We start from the raw sequence: 24,747 nt of genomic DNA, 5'->3' as shown, positions 1-24,747 counted from the left end.
GAATTTCTGGCTTGGCTCTGAAACATAGACATTGTACAGTTGCTAATTAAGGTACGTTTTAAAGCTTATTTCTGTTGTCCCTCAGGTTTTCAGACATTTTAGATGTGTTAAAGAAATACATGGAAATATAGATTTCAGAACATGGTTGCTAAGACTGAACTCTTTTGAGCCTTGTTAAGTCGTTAATTACTTCGAGCCTTGAGGTGTCCATTAGTAGTTAAGGGACTGCAGTTCCCTCTTATCTCCTGTTCTCGTTAGAAATAACTCTTGTGATTCTCAGCAAAGTTCTTGACATTTTTCTGTGAAGCACTGGTTATGGTCACCTACTAACAGAAAACTGAGTGCCTACTCATTTCCGTACACTTTTCCATCTTCTTTCAGTCATCTGTTAGGTAGGTTTCATATTCCCATTTTACAGAAAAGGGGAGTCTCAGAATATCTTATTAACATGCCTCCAGTCGTGCATCTAGGAGGTGGTGAAGATGAGGTTCAAATCCAACTTTTGGCAGACTTCACCGTGCTCTTACCTACATTCCATGTTCTCTTCTGGTAGTACTTAAACCAGGTTTTATTCTCACCATCCTGGTTCAGCTTTCCTTAAAGAAGAAACTGTTAGGCCATTGGCTTACACCTGGGGTTAGGGGAGGGGAGTAATTTTTTCCCCTCAGGGAACATTTGACTATGTGTGGAGACTTTTCTTTGGTTGTCTCAGTGAGGGAGGGGTGCCCTAGCATTTAGTGGTCGGAGGCCAGGAACGCTGCTAAGCATCCAGCAGTGCACAGGGTAGGCCCCCACGACAGACTCATCTGGACCGAATGTTAGCAGTGCTCAAGGTGAGAAGCTCATGTGGGACGGCGCATTAACTTCGGCCAGTTTATTCTTTGACCTCCAGACAGCCTCCGCCCCTTCCCCTGGTTTGCCTCATCCTGGCCACGCTGTTTATCACTCTGCCTTGGAGGGAAGCTAGTCTTTTAGCTGCTTTCTCATGACTGGTGTGTTGTCCCCAAACCACCTGTGTGTTTGGTCGGCCGTAGAGACCGAGAGCCCCACTGGTCCAGGGGAAAACCCACTAACTCTGCTCCGCACCACGCAGAACGCTTTCCTGTCCCGCATGCACACGAACTGTGGGGATGTCTTGTGCTTCCTCCCTCTTTTCTCTAGCTTTGTGTCTTCTTCAGGTCTCCTTTGCCTAGGAAGAATCTGTTGAAATCTCTCCCATCTCTCGCCACCCCCCCCCCCCCAGGTTGGATGTGATCTTCATAATCCTCTGCAGGGAGTAACTGCTCTTGTGTGTCAAGTCTTGGCATGTAACGTTTATTCTTTTTATGTAACACTGATTCATCGTCGTTTTCCCACCTTTGGTATAAACGGCATAGAATATAAAAGAGCAAAATGGATAAAAACTAGCGAGTACCCATTAAGTAGGTTTATTCTTTGTGTACAGTCTGTTTTATTCAAAGCAGTAGTGATGCCCTGTTTCTGTAGGCCTGTGTGCTTGACACAGTTAATTATAAAGTATGAACCCTGGTGTTGGTGATACTCGCTGTACATTAGCACTTCTTCACATGGGAGTTCATCAAGACTTTTGGCGGTTCTTTTGTTTCTAATAGCTTAAATGGCTTAAATATTTTAGTGAAGGTTTTGTTGGTTTTTGGGGGGAAGCCTTTCTGGCCTTTTAGTAAAGACTATATACATACCTCTCATTTAAGCAGAAAGCATCTTACTTTATTAAGAAGACTCCTTTGACATATTTTAGACTTGGTCATCTCCTTCATAAACGTGAGATGTGTCTTGAATTTTAGTTCTCTTTCATTTCTGACTCACCTCTGACCTGTGATGAGAAGGTAGATACTGCTAAGAGGAACGATACCACATTCACCTTGGGGAGGTCTCTTAAGGCCCTCACCTGGGTCATGAATTATTTCATGAGGCCTTGGGAAGCCTTAGTGCACTGCCTTGTTCAGCTCTTTCACAGCCAGGTGCACAGAGACGTTCTCCCTCAGGCTGTAGACCCATAGCCTTCAAGTAGACAGTATTTCCTCCTTTATTCTTTGAATGAACCAGGAACAAAGTTAACTTTTGGGGATAACATGGCTCAGTGTCCCACAGACTCTTAGGGGCCCCTGATCATCATAAAACTCTATTATTCATACATATTTATGGACAAGTTGTTCCATTCTCTGGAAATTCCAAGATAAATAAGATAGGGTCCTGCTCCACGGACTACTGGTACCTTCACCACGGCGCACAGTTGATGTGTTAGTTGGCCACATAGCAGTTCCTCCAGGTCAGGTGGCTGTGCCGGGGGGGGGGGTGTAGTTCAGTGTGGGAGATTGGGACACCTCGGAGAGATGACTTCGTGCCAGGCCTTGCAGGGTAAGTTTTTTCTAACTTACTGCCCTTTAAATGGCCTTGACACTGTGCTGACAAAATTTACAAATATTTACCAAAGTGATTAAGAATTCAGATAGAAGGATGTGTTCATGTAGTTTTGTATAGTTTATGCTAAATAACACAATATTGAATGAATTAGTTAATCAAACTCAGGAGATGTATAGGTTCACGTTTGGTTTCCTTTGGTTTCTTGGAATAAGTGTTTTGAGCTACAGGATTAGAGGGTGCTCTGGCTGGGATTAAAAACACCTCTGACCTCTTCATTGACTTACGTATTTTTGTGGTCCTGGTGGTAATTGTGAGTCTCCCTCGCTGCCTCTCCACCTGTTTACAGGGGCTTTTGATCATGGGTATGGTGTACACCTGTGGGCACCCGGAATCCTGTTCCTAATGCTGTTAGATTTTCCTTTTCAGAGTAAGAGGGACCATCTACTCATGAACGTCAAATGGTACTACCGCCAGTCTGAAGTTCCAGATTCTGTGTACCAGCATTTGGTTCAGGATCGGCATAATGAAAATGGTAAATACGTCCTGGTTTGATTTTACATTTTCTTAGCTTTGGACAAGGCTGTTTCTAAAGACATTCACTAAATGGAGATAACCACTATGAAAATTGTCTCTGAAAAAGCTTTTCACAACTGAGGACATTACTGGAATATTTATTTATTTGCTTTTGCTGAGTTCTTTCATTATTTTGCATTTAAAAAAAAAACCCCAAACAACCAGAGAGATGTGCCAATAACATCTTCCCCTTAAACTTGGAATAGAGACAGGTCTTCTTTGGAAATAACAGTAATTTCATTTTTTTAAGTTGCTTTTTCTCCCCTGATGATGAGATAATAGTACTTAAAACATGAAGGTGACATTTTATTTCTTTTTTTCCTTTTCAATAATCTGTATGGTTGCACTTCTGCATTCAGGGCTGTGAACTTCAGTTTTGAAAGCATGGCTTTTCTGAGTGGTTTGGAATTCAGTTTGCGTCCTGACTTTCAGAATAATCAGGAAGGTAGTTCAGAGCATCTTTTATTTTTTCTTCCTCTGGCATTGTAGTTTCTACCTAATAATTTTATTGGCATATGAGATATGCACATAAAATGTGTACTGCATTTGTTCAGATGTATAACTATGCATTTTTATTGATTCTTCTGAGCAGTGCTGGGCTTCATGCTATCTGATACATATTTGTTACCCATTAATCATAATGAGTTAGAGTTTGTCACTGCCCACTTTCAGGTGAGGAAATCAAGGTAGAGGTGCTCAAGGACTTGGCAGGTGACATGTCTTCTAAGTGGTCTCAGCCAGGCTGGGATCCAGCTTGGTTGGCCCTTGTGTCTGTACTCTTCCCACTCGTCCACACTGTTTTTGGTGATAGGTTTTGAGTCAACAAAGCAGTAATCAAACACAGTTTTGAAGAATGATGTTCTGGGTTTGTTTGTTTGTTTGTTTTCCCCTTTTTCAAAGATTATTAATTTGAGAAGGAGAGAGCGAGAGAACACAAGGAGGAGGAATGGCAGAAGGAGAGAGAAGCAGGCCTCCCGCTGAGCAGGGACCAACCCCCCCCACCCCCCAATGCAGAGCTCCATCCCAGACCCTGGGATTATGATCTGATCCAAAGGCAGATGCTTAACTGACTGAGCCACTCAGAAGCCCCCAAAGTGAAGTTCTTTTATAACTCACTAGTTTTTTCCTTCTTTGAAACTATAAAAATTCCTGTTAAAACAGTTAAATTATGGTTCCTAATTAAAAGTAGTAACTTGGTTATTTTTTTCAACAGAAACAGTGGGATTTCACTCCATCTTGGAATATATAGCAATAAGAAATTAAAATGGACAGGATCACTAAATATTTCTGTAGTTTAAACGTTTGTTAAAATGTGATAGCTGTTTCTTCTCCCTCCCCCCCCACTTTTTTTCATTAATTGCTTAATGCATTTCAGCAAAGTGTGGGGACTTGTAAAATGTGTAAAACGTACCCAACAGGATCCTTTGTTCCTGTTATTATTCCTCCTAACCAGACCTGGTTATTTATTGTACTTTGTGTAGTGGCAGGTGAACCTGAAAGAAAGATTTTGCAAAAATTTTCCTAATTGTTTTTGGAGGCTCAATTTTAATATCTTCTTAATTAATTATTTTGACAGACTCTGGAAGAGAACTTGTCATTACAGACCCAGTTATTAAGAACCGAGAGCTCTTCATTTCTGATTATGTTGACACATACCATGCTGCTGCCCTTAGGTAAGTGCCAGAGTCGTGGTCTTTCCTGCAAAGGAGCAGTCCTTGAGCACGGGAGGTAGAGATTCTAAGCTGTCCTAATCACTTTCGATAATCAGGATATTAACCAGGCTACTCTTACGGTCTCAGTAAGCTCACACGCCAGGGTTAACTTTGTGGGTTATTGGTTTTGAGAGGTTACCTGTATTTTCATTCATCTGAGTGGGGGAAAACAACTTAAAAAAGTTTTTTTTTATACCTTCTCTGTAGTTTTGTACCTCTGTTTCCTTGTTAGTATGCTGGTGTTGAAAACTAGTATCCTGCCACTGGTTGCTAAAGTATTCAGGATGGAGTGTTACGATTGTCTGTAGATTATTTTTTAAAGAATCGGTTAAAAAAGATAGAGAAAAGATAGAGAAATGGGTGACACAAGTATGGCAACATGTACTTGAGAGTCTAGGCAAGTTTTATAGGAATGGACCTATTCTTCTAATGTTTTCTATGTATGAAAAATTTCCTACCAAAAAGCTTTGAGTTAGGGAGAATATATTAAAGATTTTATTCTGAGTAAGGAGGTAGTATTACAGGTTAGGGTTAGGCAATTATGTGAAAAATTGGCTATGAGCCACTGCTTTTGAACTTTATGGTATTTTCTGTCCTTTTCAGGAAAAGAACACAGATCTATATTATCGTTTATTTTGTATGTAAGTGGAAGACTTTGGGCTTCTTAAGTAGTAGGGGAAGTAAAACAAGTAATATTCTTATAATTCTTTTCCAACCAGAAAGAACAAAGTGGTGGAAGACTACTTTCTTACTTACAGAATACAGTTGAAAAAAAAAGTCATAGAGATTTGCTTGCTTTTAGCTTAACTATCATGAGATAAAATAGTTTCTCTATTATATTACTCATATGGTATTCAGTAAAACCATCTGGAGTCTCTTCTGTAAAGCTACCGAGCTAAAGCCAGTTATTTCAAGGCAAATTAGTAGTAACTTTTAGGGCAGGTTTGGGTAGATGATTTGGGCCAGGTCATCTTTCATATGGTCCCCATCGTGTAGCCACTCTGCTCAGCCACTGTAGCACAGATGTTAGAGGAAATGTGTAAATAAATGAGGTCGCCTATGCATAAAACTTTACTTATGGACACTAAATTTTGAATTTCATTTAATTTCTACATGTCAGGAGATACTACCCCCTCTTTTTAAAAAAATTTCTTTAGGCTTTTTTTTTTTTTTTTTTTTTAAATTTTATTTGTTTGTTAGAGAGAGAGAGTACAGGCAGGCAGAGTGGCAGGCAGAGGCAGAGGGAGAAGCAGGCTCCCTGCAGAGCAAGGAGCCCGATGTGGGACTCTGTCCCAGGATGCTGGGATCATAACCTGAGCCGAAGGCAGCTGCTTAATGGACTGAGCCACCCAGGTGCCCCTCTTTAGCCATTTAAAAATGTAAAAACTATTGTTGGTTCTGGGCTGTATAAAAATGGCCATGGGCCAATCCCTGCTGTATGGGAAGGGGTGTGTGTGGTTAGATTTGTCATCTTACAGGACTTCCAGATAAATATAGAGAATTCCTGTGGTGTTTTAGAAATGTCTTCCAAAATTCCCACTAGCTTTGTATGTCTTTGTGGCAGTGACTTTCCAGTCTTAAACTCAACTGCTGAACAAAGCAAGTTAATGGAAGGATGGATGGATGGATGGATGGAGCCATTAAATTGTTTGTGAAGACAAGTGTCTTGATCCTAGCATTCTTTCCTAACTTGCTATATGCTTTCCCCCTTCTGTTTCTATCTTGTTTCATTGGTTGAGGTTCATGATTTTAAGCAATGTAGAGTTGAAGTTAAAACAAATAAATATGTGAGACATAACTCTGGTTATTTAACATGTTTTGATATATTTGCTTAAAATGAATATATTTAACTATTAGTGGTTCTTCAGATTCGTGGCGTCATTTTATACTATTTTACCCTTTCTATTTAAAAAAAAATTTTTTTTTTAAAGATTTTATTTACCTACTCGAGAGAGAGAGAGACAGAGATAAGGAAAGCATGAGCAGGGGAAGGGGCAAAGGGAGAGGGACAAGTAGACTCCCCACTGAGCGGTGAGCAGCCCTGTGTGGACATCTGTCCTGAGATCATGACCTGAGCTGAATTCAGACACTTAACTGGCTTAGCCACCTAGGAGCCCCTGTTTTACCCTTTTTAGAGATCCAGTTGTCCCACATAATTCCAACTGGACCGAGTGACTTAACTAGTTTATAATCAGACACTTTCTGGGGATGTTTAACTGCGTGGTCATTGCCTCTTCCCTGGCGACGGAAGGGCTGGAGTGCTGATGGTAATTCTTTGTCTTCTTTTCACTGTGGATGTGACTAGAACCCTTACTGATGAGTCAGTCCTTTCTTCCTTTTTTATTTCCTTTTTCTTTCTTTTTTTTTTTTTACGATTCTTAAAAAAATTTATTTAAGATTTTATTTATTTATGACAGAGAGAGATAGCAAGAGGGAACACAAGCACAGGGGAGCTGGAGAGAGAGAAGCAGGCTCCCCGCTGAGCAGGAAGCCTGATATGGGGCTTGATCCCAGGACACTGGGATCATGACCTGAGCCTAAGGCAGATGCTTAATGACTGAGCCACCCAGGCGTCCCTTCCTGTGGTATTTCCTTTGAAGTGGCCATGAGGTGGTTTCATTATAGCTGTCATCTTAAATTTGATTTGTTAGCTCTTTGGGTGCCCTGACATGGATTTTTTTTTTTTTTTTCAAAGATAACAGATGATAGTGGTCACATAATTATTGAACTGGCCCAGTAGGTGCTCAGTAAATAGTTGCACATGTATTAACATTTGTCTGCATCTGAGCTCATATGTATGGCTCTTACCATTACTTAGTAATCTTGCCTGGTTCTCCGTTTTAGAGTGCTTGCTCTAAGATCATCTCCCATAAAAGCAGCATTGAATGGTGCCCCCCCCCAAATCTCTTTATTTCTTTTCTCTTTACCAAAACTAGATTATTTTGATTTGATTTAATTTAGTTTGATTAATTTATTTAGTTTTTAAGGTTTTATTTGAGAGAGAGCGTAGAGCTGGAGGGAGGGGCAGAGGGGCAAGCAGACTCCCCACTGAGCATGGAGCCTGACATGACTGCGGCCCCTGAGATCATGACCTGAGATGAATTCAGATGCTTAACCAACTGAGCCACCTAGGTGCCCCTAGATTACTTTAATTTTAAAATATGGCAGGCGGTGGTCGTGAATTAACCTTTACTTTTTAAAAAGATTTTATTTTTTCATTTATTTGCGAGAGAGTGCCAATGGTAGGGTGGGAGGGGACAGGGAGAGAGGGGTAGGGAGAGCATGATGTGGGCTTGATCCCCTGACCCCAAGTCCACTACCCAAGCTGAAATTAAGAGTTGGACACCCAACTGACTGAGCCACCCAGTGCCCCAATCTTTAACTTTTCTTCCAATTTTTCTTTCACTTACCACAAAGAATTTTTTCTTTATAGCTATAAAGCAGTTCTGCCAAAAATAAAATCAGTTTTGAAAGAGACAAATAACATAGTCCATAGGCACATGAAAGAGGATCAGATGAACATGGTGGAAAACGTGGAGGAGAAATAAGAAAAAGAAAGACTGATGGTGTTAGTGCTTAGCACCCTTCTTGTCAAAGATCAGAGTGCTCAGTGTGTGGATTCATGGGACGCAGTAAACCTGCGGGGGCTCCTGCCACTGCACTCCCTCAGGAGGAAACCGCTGTAGACGTTCTCTTTCAAGCTGGGGCTAGAGTTGTGTTACAAGGGAGGGCGGCTCTTTGTCCTCTGGCCCTGATGAATCAGACAGAAGACAGATGCCTCAACAGCCTGTTCTGTGTTGAGATTATAGTATTTCCCTGTCCAAACTAAAAGTCACTTTCAGAGAAGACTGTGGGTCCATTGGTCACAGAAACCTGTGTTGAGATCAGCATTACTGCTTGCCTGCCATTTTTAAATTCTTGCCTTGGCTGTCCCTCATCCTTGGCTTTCAGGCTTATGTTCTGCTGCTGTTTGTTTTCTTTTCTTCATTATGTTTATCAATAGCCTTACAGTAAAGTTTGTATCTTTAAAGAAGTATTTTTGAGTGTTCTTTACTCCCTGTTTTTGGCCCATGCTGATGAAATAGAAAAAAACACAGATTGAAATGAGAAGACTTCAGGTTTTTTGTTGTTGTTTAAGATTTCTTTATTTATTTGAGAGAGAGAGAGAGAACATGAGCACATAAGTGGGAGGAGGTGCAGAGAAAGAGGAAGTGGGAGGGGGTCTCTAGCAGACTCCCTGCCTGGTGTGGAGCCCGATATGGGGGGCTCCATCTCACTACCCTGAGATCATGACCTGAGCTGAAACCAAGACTCAAACACTTAACCGACTGAGCCACCCAGGTGCCCTGGAATGAGAGGACTTTAGTTTCAATCCGGGCTCTGCTGCATAATTTTGTGATCAAATCAAGTTTGTTAACTTTTGAGCCATCCTTTTGACAGACTTACTCAGAGCCATATTTTTAAGTGACAGAACCCTGAACCACGCATCTTCTGGTTCTGCATCCCCTAAAAGAAGGGGTGTGAAAAAATCTCTCAGAATGCCTCATACCCAGTGTAGTGTGAGTAGTGCTTACAGTCGTTGAATCTGAAGTGGGACGTAGAGCATAAAAGGCAGAAAAGAAAAAGTGAAATTAAATGTAGTTCTGTACCGAGTTATCGATGGTACATTACTCAGATTTATTTTTTTTTCTGTTGCCTCTTGGCTGAGTTGATTGGATACTTCAGTTACTTCAGGTTTGGGAGGAAGAGTTTAGCTTGAGGAGATGTCTCCAGGTGCTCTGAGAACGAGCAGGTAAGTTTTATTACACTAAATAAAAATCACTGCTTGCAATTTGTTGTGTTACTTTTTTCACCCTAAGGATCTTGTTTTATGGATGATCAAAGAAGGGATCTAGAGAGATTGCTTTGTGATTGGACCATGATCATGTGACCTGGCAGCATTTTTGGCTTTACTGTGCACCTGTAACATAGAATTCCCAAGTATCAGAAATGTCTCAATGACTTGAGGGCTGTTTCCCCGCTTTCTGATTATCTGCTTCTTCAAGGAATCACTTAGGGGAAAAAAAAACACCACAACATCCTCAGGTCAGGTGACAAGCCATCAACTTAACTAAGAATTTGTTTTATAGGGATATGTTTTAGAGGGAATTTTCTTGCAGCCCTCTGGGCCAAGAAGCCCTGAACTGGCTCTGCAGAGCTTCTAATCTCCCCGTTTTCATTCTGAAATTGATCTCTGCTTTGTTATGGGCATTTAAGATCATATGTGTAGGGATTGGTACAGACTAATTACATCTTTGTACAGTTCCCCAGCCATTCTTAGCATTGACACAGGCCCTTCAGCTCCCAAGACTTCCCCGAGGAGCTTCATGATGCCTTGGAGCTTTTAGTTTTGCAGTTCCAAGATCATTTCCTGGCTTTAATCGACTGTTGTTTTTACATATGAAATAACTTTGACCTTCAGCATTTTTGTTGTTTTGTCTGTACGTGCTTAGTACTTCTTTAGACACCACGACTTGACAGTCACTTTATTTATTGGCGCATTTCATCATTTAACAGGTCATTGAGCTGCTAGTTGGGGAAGGACTCTGAGGTGCTGGGAGCACCCACCTGAAAAATGCACTCTCTCTGCTCTTGAGTACTTCTTGGTCCCTTAAAAATTCTTTTATCTGGAGCTACTCGTAGACACACAGAAAAGTTGTAAGTGTTGGGTCCCCCAATAATGGGTCCGTGATCAAAGGAGCGAGATTGATACAAAGCGAAGCTCAAGCAAAGCTTTATTTTGCGCCAAGCATCGAGAATCAAACTGACCGGCCAGGGCCGTCTCTTAGAAAGAGGCGATCTCTCTCTGCCTTACAGATGAGCTTTTAAAAGCAAAGGCCATGTGGTTGGGCCTGGCCACGCACAGGTGGCCAATGGGATTGTAACACGCAGAGAAAGCTGCACAGTCATGCTAGGTCACATATAAGTGACCAAGTGAATTACAATTTACCGTATAGTAGATATTTGAACTAGTCTATCACCTTGGTCAGAACTGGCACCCAAAAGGCGCCCAAAGGGCGGGGCCCATACTCCTTGGTAGCTAGGGAGAGAATATGCATCCCCCCACTGATTGGATGTCTCCACCTGCCCTGACCCACCCTTGTATTTGGGCTTTGTTACCTGGGACTGGTTTCAGGGACTTGTTTTTAAGTAAGTCCCTTGGGGGGGGGAGGGGGGCAGGGACAGTTTAAGTTCTACTGTATAAACAACAAAATCACTGTTTAACCCGAAGGAATCACTCTGGCTAAATAGGCCCTCACAGTAAGAACTGTGTTTCCCCTAGTCTTCCTCACTGTTAACATCTGATGTAAGTGTAGGATGGCTATCAGAACCAGGATATTAACATTAGCACGATACACTTGAACTTTTGAATTTCACTAATGTCTTGTCCATTCAAGTTGCTGTAACAAAATACCATAGAGTGGGTGCTTTGTAAACAACAGAAATTTATTTCTCACAGTTCTGGATGCTGGACGTTTGAGATTGGAGTATAGCGTGTTTGAGTTCTGGTGAGATCCCTCTTGTAGTTTGCAGACTGCTGACCTCTTGTATTCTGGCGTGGCTAAGAGCAGAGAGGGAAGGCAAGCTTGTAGTCCAACACCACAAGATTCATCTTTTTGTGCCTCTTTTTGCAACTTATTTTCTTCAACAGTGAAAAATCCTGTTCCAGTTGTTAAGATACAATATTTTTATTTTCTTCAAGAATACACATGGTTTTAGAATTTGTAACCCTAGTCCCTGTGAGAAACAGAGGTACTGACTAAATTTTTGTCTTTGGTCTTGAAATACATCAACAAGATAGCATTTTCCAATGAAGCTTAGGTCAGTTCTGTTTTTTTCACACTTCCTTATGTGTGACTGTGTTATCCGTTTGTAATGGAGTTAGGCTCACCTATTGGACTTCACGTTCCACTTCTAGCTCCTTCTGGTTGGTGTGGACTGTTGTTAAGTTTCGGATGTGAAGGTGTGTGGACCATGGCTGTGCTTCTGAGGATCAGGGCTGTGGACAGACATGTAGTTGTCAACTCTCTTGCCATGGTCCCATCCCCCACCTCTTTCCTACCTACCTGCTATAGGTAATTGTAATTGATCGCTTTGCTGCTTAGTTTGTCCCTCCTGCATGTTTTCATTTCAAGTACATGTTTGTTCTTATAACCTTGTCTTTCTTGTATGAAGATATGCTTCTGTGTTTCTTTTTCTTTCTTTCTTTTTTTAAACTTAATGGTATGTTTTGGAAATTGCTCCGTATCAGTTCATAGAAATCTTCCTCATTCTCTTACAGCTGTGTGGAACTCCACCGTGTGGCTGGACCATAGTTTATTTAGCTGCTGTCCTGTGAACGGTCATTTAGGTTGTTTCCAGGATGGTCCAGTTATAAATGATGCTGCAGTGAATAATACCCTAGTCATACGCAGTCCCTTATTGTTGGGTGTGAATCTTCGGGGGGGGGGGGTGGGATTCATCAGAAAGAGATTGCTGGGTTGAAAGGCCTATGTGTGTATTGTTTTCCTCCGGAAAGCATATTCCAGTTGGCATTCCCTTGGTTTCCCCAGTGAACGTGTGGTTTTATTTTTATAAAATTATGCCAGTCTTATAGGTATGTAGTAGTAGTATCTCCGTATTCCACTTTATCTTGCTAACAGTGATTGAGTTTGAGTGTTTTTTCATTATGTTTGAGGGATATTTTTTGTCTTTTTTAATGAGTTATCTGTTCATGTCATTTCCTTTGGGATTTTTTTTGTCCTTCTGTCTGGAAAAGTTCTTTACACTTTCTCTTGTATGTGCTGCAAATGTTTACTCCCAGTTGTCAGTTTTCTTTTATGGTTTAAAAAAAAATTCTGCAAAACTTACTTTTACCTGGTCACATGTGGCAGTTTTTTCATTGATTCCCTCAGGCCTTTGAGTCCTACTTAGCCTCTCCCTGCACCTGATTTACAGAGGAGTTCTACCCTGTCATCCCAGATAAGATAGGTTTTGTTTTTCAGTACCAGTCATCCCAGCATTATTTTTCTACCCAGTCATCCCAGCATAAGATGGGTTTTATTTTTCAATAAAAATTTATTTTTCAATAAAACCTATCTTATGCTCACTTCAGCAGCGTGTAGACCAAAAGCCTGTCTTTACCTCAGTGGCTCAAGATGCCACCTTTGCCATAGATTACTTCCACGTGTGTTCCAGGCTTGTTACTCTGTCATCTGTTGTCTATTTATGTGCCACCGCCATGCTCCTTTAATTGTAGAGGCTCTGTAGTGCTTTTTACCGTGATACTGATAGTTTCCCCTTTCTCAGTTATTTGTTTTCCTGTGACTCTTCATAGTAAAGTGTTTCATTCCATTAAATAGCTACTTGATAGCATTGAATTTATGGCTTAAACTATGGAGAAACGCCATGTTGAGTTTTCCTATCTGAGAACAGGGGAATGTTTTTCCATTTGTTCATGTTTACTTTTGTGTCGCTCAGTAGTATTGAAGAATTTTCTTCAGAAAGATGTTCCGATTCTTGTTACACACTTATTTCTATGCATTTAATCATATAGACATATATTGAACTCTCTACTGATAAAGAATACACGTTCTTTTATGTGCCCTGGCACATTCTCAAACTCATCCTATGTTAGAACACAAAGAAAACATTTATCTGATTAAAAGGCAATAAACTGTAGTTTACAAACAAAAACAAAGAACAGAAAGGCCCTTTCACCTGGAAATTTCAAACTTCCTGATAGAGAACACACTGATGGTCACCGGAGAGGGGGCGCAGGATAGGTAATGGGGATTTAGAGGACACTTACCATGATGAGCACCGAGTAACCTTTAGAATTGTTGGCTCATTGTAGTGTGCCCCTGAGACCGATACAACACTGCATGTTAACTATACTGGAATTAAAATTAAAAACTTAAAAAAATAAAGCTTCCTGCTAAACTCCTGAGTAGAAGGGGGAATAAAAACTGAAATTAAAGGAATTTTTTTGAAATTAAAGAATTTTTTTAATATACTCTATTTTTATTTATTTATTTTAAAAGATTTTATTTATTTATTTGACAGAGATCACAAGTAGGCAGGGAGGCAGGCAGAGAGAGAGGAGGAAGCCGGCTCCCTGCTGAGCAGAGAGCCCGATGCGGGACTCGATCCCAGGACCCTGAGATCATGACCTGAGCCAAAGACAGAGGCTTTAACCCACTGAGCCACCCAGTCGCCCTGAAATTAAAGAAAATTTTAAAAACAGCAGTCAAAATCCTGTATACTAGAATCTGCGGCATGCATTTAAAACACTGATCAAAGGAAAGCTAGTTACACTAAACACATCAATTTAAATGAGAGAAGAAAATTAAACAATTGGGTTCCCAGATTAAATGATAAAAAGAACAACAAATAAATCAAAAGGACGCACTGATGTCCAGCTTCTGTACCTATCATTAGTCACATGGCTCACAGTTGACAAGATGCCGTCTCTGTCTCAAGACCTTCCCTTCCCTTCTCAAGACCTTTCCTTCCCACCGTGTTCAGGCAGGGGTGGCGACTGATGCTCTAGGCAGGCCTCCTGCTCTGAGCATTCCATGCGTTGCCTGTGCGCTTCTTGGCAAGTTTCTCCAAGGTTTGCATGTGCCTGGGAATCTACAGAGACTTTCCCAGTAATGGGTAGTTTTGATGGAATGAATTTCTGGGCCATATTTCTGTTTCTGTTTTCTCCTGTGTAAGGTGGTTCTTTCCCTGCTCCTTCATCCCCTTCGATCACTGCCTCCCACCAGTTGGGGCGCTTGTCAAATGGTGCTGTGCCCAGGGTGGGAGTGTGGGGCACCACACCAAGAAATACCAAGTTACACCAAAATGAGTCCAGCAGGAAGCCTTTATTTCTGATGAATGCAAGTCCCCTTAAATAGGGCCCTTCCCAGTCTTTAGTCCTATTTCTGTTAACAGTGAAGGATCCCATTAGAAATACGGCGCATAGGACCGTGGAGGCTTTGAAACGATATTTCAGCAAGGTGAGAGTGGTGGCAGTTTTCTCTTAACAGTCTCTCCTCCTTCATTCCACAAACACCGTCAAATAGTGTACTGCCTTTGAGAGAGCAGATGAAAAGAGTGCTTTGGAGAGAAAAAAAATTGAATGCTTAAAATGATACTCAAGCACGTACTTTTAAAATGTAATCTCTAGGGGTGCCTGGGTGGCTCAGCGGGTTAAAGCCTCTGCCTTCAGCTCAGGTCATGATCTCGGGTCCTGGGATCGAGCCCCGCATCAGGCTCTCTGCTCGCTGGTGAGCCTGCTTCCTCCTCTCTCTCTCTCTCTCTGCCTGCCTCTCTGCCTGCTTGTGATCTCTGTCTGTCAAATAAATAAATAAAATCATTTTTTAAAAAATGTGATCTCTAGTCTTTGTAAGCTCTACTCTTCAGCAACAGGTGACATGAAAAATATTTCAAAATGGATGCCAACCATAGTGGACTTGCCTACTCTCTTGTCAGCTCTGCTTAGTACTCAGGGCTGTGTAAAGGATGGCTCATTAACTGCCAAGAACAGCAACTTTTTTTTTTTTTTAACAGAAACATCACTTTTATTGACAAGTTAGGGCCACGGACGGACAACTTTATTTTTTAAAAACATATTATTTATTTATTTATTTGTGAGAGAGAGCGAGAGAGAGCGAGCGGTGGTCGGGGGAGGGATAAGCAGACTCCACACTGAGCATGGATTCTGACGCGGGCTCCATCTGAGGACCCGCGCTGAAACAAGAGTTGGATGCTGAACCCACTGAGCCGCCCAGGTAGCCCAGGAACAGCAACTTTAAACAGCCGTACTTACATGCTAGTGACACTTGCTGTTTTATTTTCCCCTGGTACTTTGAAAATATTTATAAGTAAAACACACCTTAAGTTTGTATTTTCATGAATTTTGACAAATTTGACCCTGAACACTAGCATCCCAGAAAGTTCTCTTAAACTACTCTCCTCTTAAAACTTCTCACCCAGAAGCAACCATTATTCTGATTTCTCTCACGTAAATTCGTTTTGGCTGTTGTAGAAATTCATTCACTAGAAATGGAATCATGCAGTATGTGCCATTTGTGTGCCTGGCTACTTTCACTCAGCATTTTAATATTTGAGACTTTTTGAGATGTGCTGTTTATCAGTACTTCTTTCCTTTGTATTTTTGTGAAGTATTTCACTTTACAAGTATATAATGATACTTTACCCATTTCCTTATTGATGGGCATTTGGATTATTTCTAGGCTAGTATGAATAAAAGCTGTTATACAGCAAATAAACACAAAGAAGGAAAATAGAAATAAAAATAGAAATTAACGAAGAGAAAAACATTAAATCTAATTAATCAAATCCTTTAAAATTTTAGTATCTCATTAAAAATGATATTATGACCAATTGGGATTTATTCCAGGAATGTAAGGTAGGTTTATTATTAGAGACTCTGCTTAATATTGTATACCATATTGTTATATCTAAAGGGATACAAAACCCCATAACTCTAAAGCAGTGATTATTTCTAAAGCTAGTATCATATTTAATATGATATTTATTATATATATTATATATATATACTATTATTACTATTAAATATCATATTTAATAGTAACACCTGAGAGACATTTCCACCAGGAACAAGGCAAGGGTGTCCACTTGTTTCCATTACTGTCCACATTATTTGAGAGGGTCAGTGCAATTCAACACATAAGAAGGAGTAAAAAAGGGGGTCTCGGCTGGCTCAGATAGTTAAGCTTCTGTCTTTGGCTCAGGTCATGATCTCCAGGTCCTGGGATTGAGCCCCATGTGTGGGTCCCATTCAGCGAAGAGTGGGCTTCTCCCTCTCCTTCTGTTGCTTCCTCTGCTTGTGCTCTCTGTCTCTCTTGCTCAAGTAAATAAATCTTTAAAAAAAATAAAGAGTAAAAAAGTTGTAAAACTATGTTTATTTGCAGACAACAGATAATATAACTGGAAAACCTCAGAAAACCAATGATTAAACTGTATTAAATATTAAAGAATTCAGTCAGCAGGATATAAAATTAACATATAAAAATCAGTGCCTTTATTACAGTTTCATGCTCATTTACCAGATGATATGCTTCTGTTCCTGCAGCGTCTGGCTTTCCCTAAACCAGTTGTGTTGCTGTCCCCATGGAACATTTGGTGATGTCTTTAGACATTTTTGATTGTCATGATGATGTGTGTGGCTGCAGTGGGGTACTGTATCCAAGGATACTGCTAAGTACAGGACAGCCCCTGACAACAACAAGTTATTTAGTCCAGAATGTCAGTAGTGCTGAGACTGAGAAACCCTTTCCTGAACAAAACGTATCTGTTTTCCAGTGCCTGTTTTAGATTTGTGGGTTGGTAGGGTTTCTCTCCCTTTAATGAATACATTGATAGGGTGTACGTGCATGTAAGTAATGATGAAGACCAGTCAAAGAGGAATCACTTTCCTCTAGTTATAGACAATGATGGAAATAACTTAATTTGTGTAGCAGTTCGGTATAAAGTTTCATAGACTTCTTATTTATCTCCTTAATATGAGATGGGTATAACAGGTTTTCTTATCCCTGTTTAGCTGATGAAGGAACTTAACCTATTTTTTCTAGGTTTTAGGGACTAAATGACATCAGACTGATGGGTAGTTAGTTTCAGAGTGAGTGCATTGTTTGTTCATCTGTAACCTTACCTGCTTTTTCTTTTCTAGAAGCTCGGTTTAGTTCCAGCTACATACTAGGTATAAGTCCTTGGCCTGCAAAAATTGATTCCTAGTCCTTGTTTCCCTTTAGCTATATCTTGTTACTTACAAATCAGTGCTTCCAGTGGAACTTTCTGTGGTGTTGGAAATGTTACATAAATCTGTGCTCTTCAGGATGGTAGCTACCAGCATATGTGGCTATTTAAATTTACATTAATTAAAATTAAATAAAATTTAAAATCCAGTTCTCTGCAGTTGGGCCAGACACATTTCAAGTGCTCAACAGCGCTGCATTATGTTATCAAGTAGTCCTCAAAGGAGCTTCAATAAATCAAAAGCATTTTTGTTTAATTTTTAAAATGGAGGTTGAGCCCCATCTTAGTTTCTGCCCATTACTAAGGCTTGGCTCTGTGGAAAAGGAGTGCGTTGCTCTTTTTGTTTCTTCATAGGAAGCAAATGAATGTCGTCCCCAGGTTGCTGTCCCTCAGCTAGTCTCTTTCTCTCACACCTTGGTCATTAGCTGGTGTGTATGTTATTAATGTGCCAACTCATGGAGTCCTCAAGGGAACGGAATGCCTGTGGAAGTGAAGTGGTAGGAATTCATTCCCCTGGAAGCTTCCCACGTGTGCAGCCGATGTGCTGTTGATTCTCCAGTTCCATCTGCTCTACTCACAGCCCTTGACTTCCACTTGATGTTAGTTACTTTCTGTGACCACTGAGGGAATTGCTTAAAACCTCCCTGCCTCTTTGGGAACCCTGGAAATTCTCCCAATGCGTGCGCGCACACGTGTGTGTGTGTGTGTGTGTTTCAAGGACTTTGGTTGTATTACAGAGTTTTCAGCTATATTGCGGTTTATTTATTTATTTTTTTAAAGATTTTATTTATTTATTTGACAGAGATCACAAGCAGGCAGAGAGGCAGGCAGAGAGAGAGGAGGAAGCAGGCTCCCTGCTGAGCAGAGAGCCCCATGTGGGGCTCCATCCCAGAACCCCGGGATCATGACCCGAGCCGAAGGCAGAGGCTTTAACCCACTGAGCCACCCAGGCACCCCTGTATTGCAGTTTAAATTGTTGGTAGATGGATCTGGAAATATTACTGTTCTTTTTATTGCAATATTTCTGTGAGAAGGCATTTTCCAACTTATGGTTATTTAACATGACCTGAAAATTTGGGAAGTGGATGTTTATCTGTTAGAGCCCCATCTATGTATTTAAAAAGTTAAAGTCTCTCCAGTTTTAAGTTCCAAGTTGTTTTATTTTTTGCACATTAAAAGAGAGAAGAAAAATATTTGACAGATTTACGTTCTGTCTATAGTAAAGTAAGAGGAAGAAAAGCCCATTTTGTTTTGAAGATTTAGAAGGGCTTTAGGCAGATTTTTTTTTTTGGTAAAGTAATTTAACTGTGGTTTAGATTTTTCCTGTCGTTCCTAGTTTAATATCCTTTCATCACAGCCCTGCCCTCAATTTACCTCTGTGGTTTAATTAATTCTATTCCATGACTAAAATGCTGAGGTAAATGCAGTTGAGTTGTGAAATTGTAGGTTGAAGAAGTCTTGAAACAAAAAAAAATACAACATTTGGACATTTTCTTACATGTTTTGGGAGCTCTCCATTTTCTGAATTGGTAATTATGGAGTCTGGAGCCATATTCTGCATGTTTTTAGAAGAATGTGGATTTAGTTCTATCTTCCCCTGCCTCTGTCCCTCCAGTAGCATATTGGTTTGCAAAGTAGTTGATGATGATACTAATGTATTTTTTATGCTTGTTTGTTTTCAGAGGGAAGTGTAACATCTCCCACTTTTCTGACATATTTGCTGCTAGAGAGTTTAAAGCTCGAGTGGATTCATTTTTCTACATATTAGGCTACAACCCTGAGACAAGGTAAGTGAGTTACTTGGGCCCACTCTGTGAGAACTTTGGCTTTTCTTACGTGCGTGCGTGTCTGTATGTGTGCTTACACATTTGGGTATATGCTAGGAAGATTTTAAAAAAACAATTCCAAAACCCAAAGTAAACCTTTTGGAAGGAGTTCTAATTAATGTCTTTGGCGTCTAAAACAGCTTATTGTTTGCCCTTGATTTTCTTAAGTAAAGGAAAAATGAGAAAATTTGGGTTTTGAGAGGGCAAGGCAATGTACTATTAAATGTAGATGAACATTAGTTGATATGTGTTTTGAATTTAACTATAAATTGGTAGTTTATTACCCTCCTGCGTGTTGTGCCAAGCCTTTCATGATACCATATTTAAACCTAGGACATTTTTTCTTAAAGGTTTTATTTATTTGAGAGAATTAGAGCACATGTATGTGCGCATGAGCAGGGGTAAGGGCAGAGAGAGGGAGAAGCAAACTTCACACTGAACACAGAACCCGATGCAGGGCTCAGTCCCAGGACCCTGGGATCATGACCTAAGCCAAAGGCAGACACTTAACCAACTGAGCCACCCAGGCACCCCTGAAAACACTAGGACGTTATGGAAAATTTTGTTGGGTTAGTCATTTGTTTAATTCATTTAGTAAAACTTCAGAAACATTCGTAGAAATATCTTTAGTAAGATTACTGGTATGAGATGGATACATTCAGTTCTCAACCATTTCAGTAAGACCTATGTAATAGGTAGAATTATTACTTTTTAAGTGAGAAACAATTGAATCAAAATAATTTAATAGGAAAAATTCTTAGTTTATGTCTGTAATAGATTGTAGTTTAACTTAATACGTGGAAGAACTTCTTTAAGAGTATGTGCATCATTTTAATTCTGTTTCGATCATGCAACTACAGTGGATTAAGGATTTAAAAAGAAAAAGAATGTTAGCTGGTGATCAAGTAGTCTGTGCTCGGGACATCTGAGACGTCATCTACAGACATGAGGATGTAGAGAAGCTGCTTGGCCAAAGGAAGGTAGTGGGTAGTGGAAGAACTGCGTTCAGTGTAATTGGAAGGTGGGCATTATTTTAGAGAAAACATTTTTCTAGAGGATGCTGAGAAATTATATGTAAATTAGAAGATTACTATTTTGATAATCAATCTAGAGTTAAGAAAAGGCAATATATTCTTTGTCACAATCCTAAGAGGCTGCCTAAAGCCCTGTTGGCACATACATACTAGTGTCTCTCTCTGTGTACATTGTAGACGACAGCTATAGGGGCAATAGTGCAATGAATGGTCACCTTTTTTAAAAATAAGTTCAATTAACATATAATGTATTAATTGGTTTCAGAGACAGAGGTCAGTGATTCATTAGTCTTATATGCAGTGGTCACCCTTTTTTTTTTTTTTACTTTATTTCCTTTAGAAAACAATATATTTGAACTTTTCTTTTTCAAAAGCATGCCGTGTTACAGCGACAAAGAAGTTGATCAGTGTTAGTATTTCAGAGCATTCCTGTATTTCAGAATGTTCATTTTACATATGGATTCATTTGACTCCCTGGTCATATCTTGGATTTCTGTCTTAGATACAAAGGAATCCAGAATTTCAGTGATGCCACGTTGATTTAACTGTTTGATCAGTGGTTGTCCACATTGCACAAGTTCGATTATTATCAGTGAATTGACTAAATAGCTTTTGTGTTTTAAAATGTTTAGCTCTTGGGTTCATAAGGAGCAACCAAATTTCTTACTAGTTTTGGTTATGTGTCTGTTTTTTTGCTGAATGCTTATTAAAAATGACATTATATAACTTAACTGTGTAAATAAAGACTCACACAGGTTCTGGTCTCATTTTTCAGTGGTTGTTGCTGCCAGTCATTCAGAGTGATTCTTCCTGTCAGTTATGTTTTAGTGTGGCTTAGGTGGGCAGCAGCAGCATATCTGTCTCTCATCTGAAAACACAACACCGAGACATGCCCATGGCAGGACGTTTCTAGATTCTGCCTCCTGAGTCACTGTCTTACTGCTTTGACTCCCGGTGGCCACATGTTCATTTCTGTGCTTGTGTTCGTTCTCCTTGTCCAGCTTGTGCTTTGATATGTTGCGGGTTTTTGAGGGGTGTTGGATGAGTTGAAATGAAGAAAGACTTGAGTGTCTGCTAATAAGTAAAGCTTGTGGCAGGTCTCACACTTCTCACAAAGTGAGTGTAAAGATTTGCCCCTGCTCACCGGTTCTGCCCCAGATACCACTGTGTAACTCCGGAGTTCCCACAGCTGCTCAGGTTGTCACCAGAGCGTGTGTAGTTTACAGGAGTGTAGAGACACTCTGCTTTCCCCACCTGGCATGCGCACAGCGTACCTCTTAGGATGCTTGGGCCTCATACCCTTGCGCAGTTTACCTATGTTTGTGTCTTTGTTTCAAGTCTGTAAGGGATGGGATTGTGTGAAAAGCTGCTTCTGGTGTGTTTCTGCCCCCCTGGAGAGAGCGGCGCTGGCATGTGATGGTGGCCGCATGGTTGCTCTGTGCTCTTAGTGCCCTGAGTTATTTGGAGAGGAAATATCAAACTGTTCTATGTCTGTGAGACAGAGCATATATGGCTGCGACCCCTCCAAGTGACAGAACGGTGACTTTGATGACCATTCCCCTCCCTTGAAGTAACTCAGAATTGTAGTCCAAGTGAGCAGTTGAAACTGCAGCGTGAGATGGGATTGTTTCTTTCTTGTAGCACATTTTCTGATAGTAGTTCAAAGCTGATTTATGGGATTTTCCATACTTTATTAATCATATTCACCTGCACTGAAAGTTTGGGATGGTTTTTCACACTTTTTTTTTTTTTAAGCTGCAGTGTTTGGCTACTTTAAAAATGTTTCCCTAATCTGGTTATTATGTTTCTGAGTGTTTCATCTGGTCAGAGACCTGACCTTTCCAGATTTCTTGTTTTCGATGGGATTACTTTATTGAGCATGTGTATGACGGGAGGAAACAGACTTTTCTATATTCTTTGGTACTTTAATATACCTTTAAAGTTCAGGGAGGATGGATTTCTTGGTAATTGACATGGAATTTTTATTATTCTGAAATTCTGTATTTAATTCTGAAATCTTAATTCTGAAATCTGAAAGCTCTGAAAAATCAAAAAAAAAATTTTATGCTAGGTTTGGTGCTGAAGCTCATTGGATGGTCATACTTGACCCGAACTGAGATGAGGCTATTTATATTCTTTTTCAGTTGAGAGAGTCTGCACAATTTTTACTGCAAAAGTACCAGTGTGATAGAGTTGGGGACGTCATTGCTTAGACACTTCTGAGGTGTCACATAGTACATGGTATATGGCTATAGTACCTTTCTAGAGCAAAACATTCTGAATTCTAAAAATCTTCTGACCCTTAGAATTTTTTTTTTAATTTTATTTTTTATAAACATATATTTTTTTTTCCCCCAGGGGTACAGGTCTGTGAATCTCCAGGTTTACACACTTCACAGCACTCACCATAGCACATACCCTACCCAATGTCCATAACCCCACCCCCCCTCCCAACCCCCCTCCCCCCAGCAACCCTCAGTTTGTTTTGTGAGATTAAGAGTCACTTATGGTTTGTCTCCCTCCCAATCCCAACTTGTTTCATTTACTCTTCTCCTACCCCATTAACCCCCCATGTTGCATGTCCTCTCCCTCATATCAGGGAGATCATATGATAGTTGTCTTTCTCTGACTGCTTTATTTCGCTAAGCATGATACCCTCTAGTTCCATCCATGTCGTCGCAAATGGCAAGATTTCATTTCTTTTGATGGCTGCATAGTATTCCATTGTATATATATACCACATCTTCTTTATCCATTCGTCTGTTGATGGACATCTAGGTTCTTTCCATAGTTTGGCTATTGTAGACATTGCTGCTATAAACATTCGGGTGCACGTGCCCCTTTGGATCACTACGTTTGTATCTTTAGGGTAAATACCCAGCAGTGCAATTACTGGGTCATAGGGTAGTTCTATTTTCAACATTTTGAGGAACCTCCATGCTGTTTTCCAGAGTGGTTGCACCAGCTTGCATTCCCACCAACAGTGTAGGAGGGTTCCCCTTTCTCCGCATCCTCGCCAGCATCTGTCATTTCCGGACCTGTTAATTTTAGCCATTCTGACTGGTGTGAGGTGGTATCTCATTGTGGTTTTGATTTGTATTTCCCTGATGCCGAGTGATATGGAGCACTTTTTCATGTGTCTGTTGGCCATCTGGATGTCTTCTTTGCAGAAATGTCTGTTCATGTCTTCTGCCCATTTCTTGATTGGATTTTTTGTTCTTTGGGTGTTGAGTTTGCTAAGTTCTTTATAGATTCTGGACACTAGCCCTTTATCTGATATGTCGTTTGCAAATATCTTCTCCCATTCTGTCAGTTGTCTTTTGGTTTTGTGAACTGTTTCCTTTGCTGTGCAAAAGCTTTTGATCTTGATAAAATCCCAATAGTTCATTTTTGCCCTTGCTTCCCTTGCCTTTGGCGATGTTCCTAGGAAGATGTTGCTGCGGCTGAGGTCAAAGAGGTTGCTGCCTGTGTTCTCCTCAAGGATTTTGATGGATTCCTTTCTCACATTGAGGTCCTTCATCCATTTTGAGTCTATTTTCGTGTGTGGTGTAAGGAAATGATCCAATTTCATTTTTCTGCATGTGGCTGTCCAATTTTCCCAACACCATTTATTGAAGAGGCTGTCTTTTTTCCATTGGACATTCTTTCCTGCTTTGTCGAAGATTAGTTGACCATAGAGTTGAGGGTCTATTTCTGGGCTCCCTATTCTGTTCCATTGATCTATGTGTCTGTTTTTGTGCCAGTACCATGCTGTCTTGATGATGACAGCTTTGTAATAGAGCTTGAAGTCCGGAATTGTGATGCCACCAACTTTGGCTTTCTTTTTCAATATTCCTTTGGCTATTTGCGGTCTTTTCTGGTTCCATATAAATTTTAGGATTATTTGTTCCATTTCTTTGAAAAAAAATGGATGGTACTTTGATAGGAATTGCATTAAATGTGTAGATTGCTTTAGGTAGCATAGACATTTTCACAATATTTATTCCTCCAATCCAGGAGCATGGAACATTTTTCCATTTCTTTGTGTCGTCCTCAATTTCTTTCATGAGTACTTTATAGTTTTCTGTGTATAGATTCTTAGTCTCTTTGGTTAGGTTTATTCCTAGGTATCTTATAGTTTTGGGTGCAATTGTAAATGGGATGGACTCCTTAATTTCTCTTTCTTCTGTCTTGTTGTTGGTGTAGAGAAATGCGACTGATTTCTGTGCATTGATTTTATATCCTGACACTTTACTGAATTCCTGTACAAGTTCTAGCAGTTTTGGAGTGGAGTCTTTTGGGTTTTCCACATATAGTATCATATCATTTGCGAAGAGTGATAGTTTGACTTCTTCTTTGCCGATTTGGATGCCTTTAATTTCTTTTTGTTGTCTGATTGCTGAGGCTAGGACTTCTAGTACTATGTTGAATGGC

At 40.2% G+C, this 24,747-nt stretch overlaps 1 protein-coding gene across 4 annotated transcripts in view; it reads left to right on the top strand.

Moving 5' to 3' along the window:
- The window catches only part of RERE (arginine-glutamic acid dipeptide repeats), a 443,179-nt gene that overhangs the window by 268,574 nt on the left and 149,858 nt on the right, over positions 1 to 24,747 (top strand). For all 4 annotated transcript variants that reach the window (XM_032863320.1, XM_032863323.1, XM_032863322.1 and 1 more), the window contains 3 exons: positions 2,809 to 2,914; positions 4,532 to 4,628; positions 19,157 to 19,261. In XM_032863320.1, the coding sequence (XP_032719211.1) occupies positions 2,809 to 2,914; positions 4,532 to 4,628; positions 19,157 to 19,261 (308 nt within the window). The remainder of the gene's footprint in view (positions 1 to 2,808; positions 2,915 to 4,531; positions 4,629 to 19,156; positions 19,262 to 24,747) is intronic.

The sequence above is a fragment of the Lontra canadensis genome, unplaced genomic scaffold, assembly GCF_010015895.1.
Source record: "Lontra canadensis isolate GAN:19392208 unplaced genomic scaffold, GSC_riverotter_1.0 scaffold25, whole genome shotgun sequence".
In the NCBI taxonomy this organism is placed as follows: domain Eukaryota; kingdom Metazoa; phylum Chordata; class Mammalia; order Carnivora; family Mustelidae; genus Lontra; species Lontra canadensis.
The sequence above is the reverse complement of the archived record's forward strand: the minus strand, read 5'-3'. Positions and strand labels throughout refer to the sequence as shown.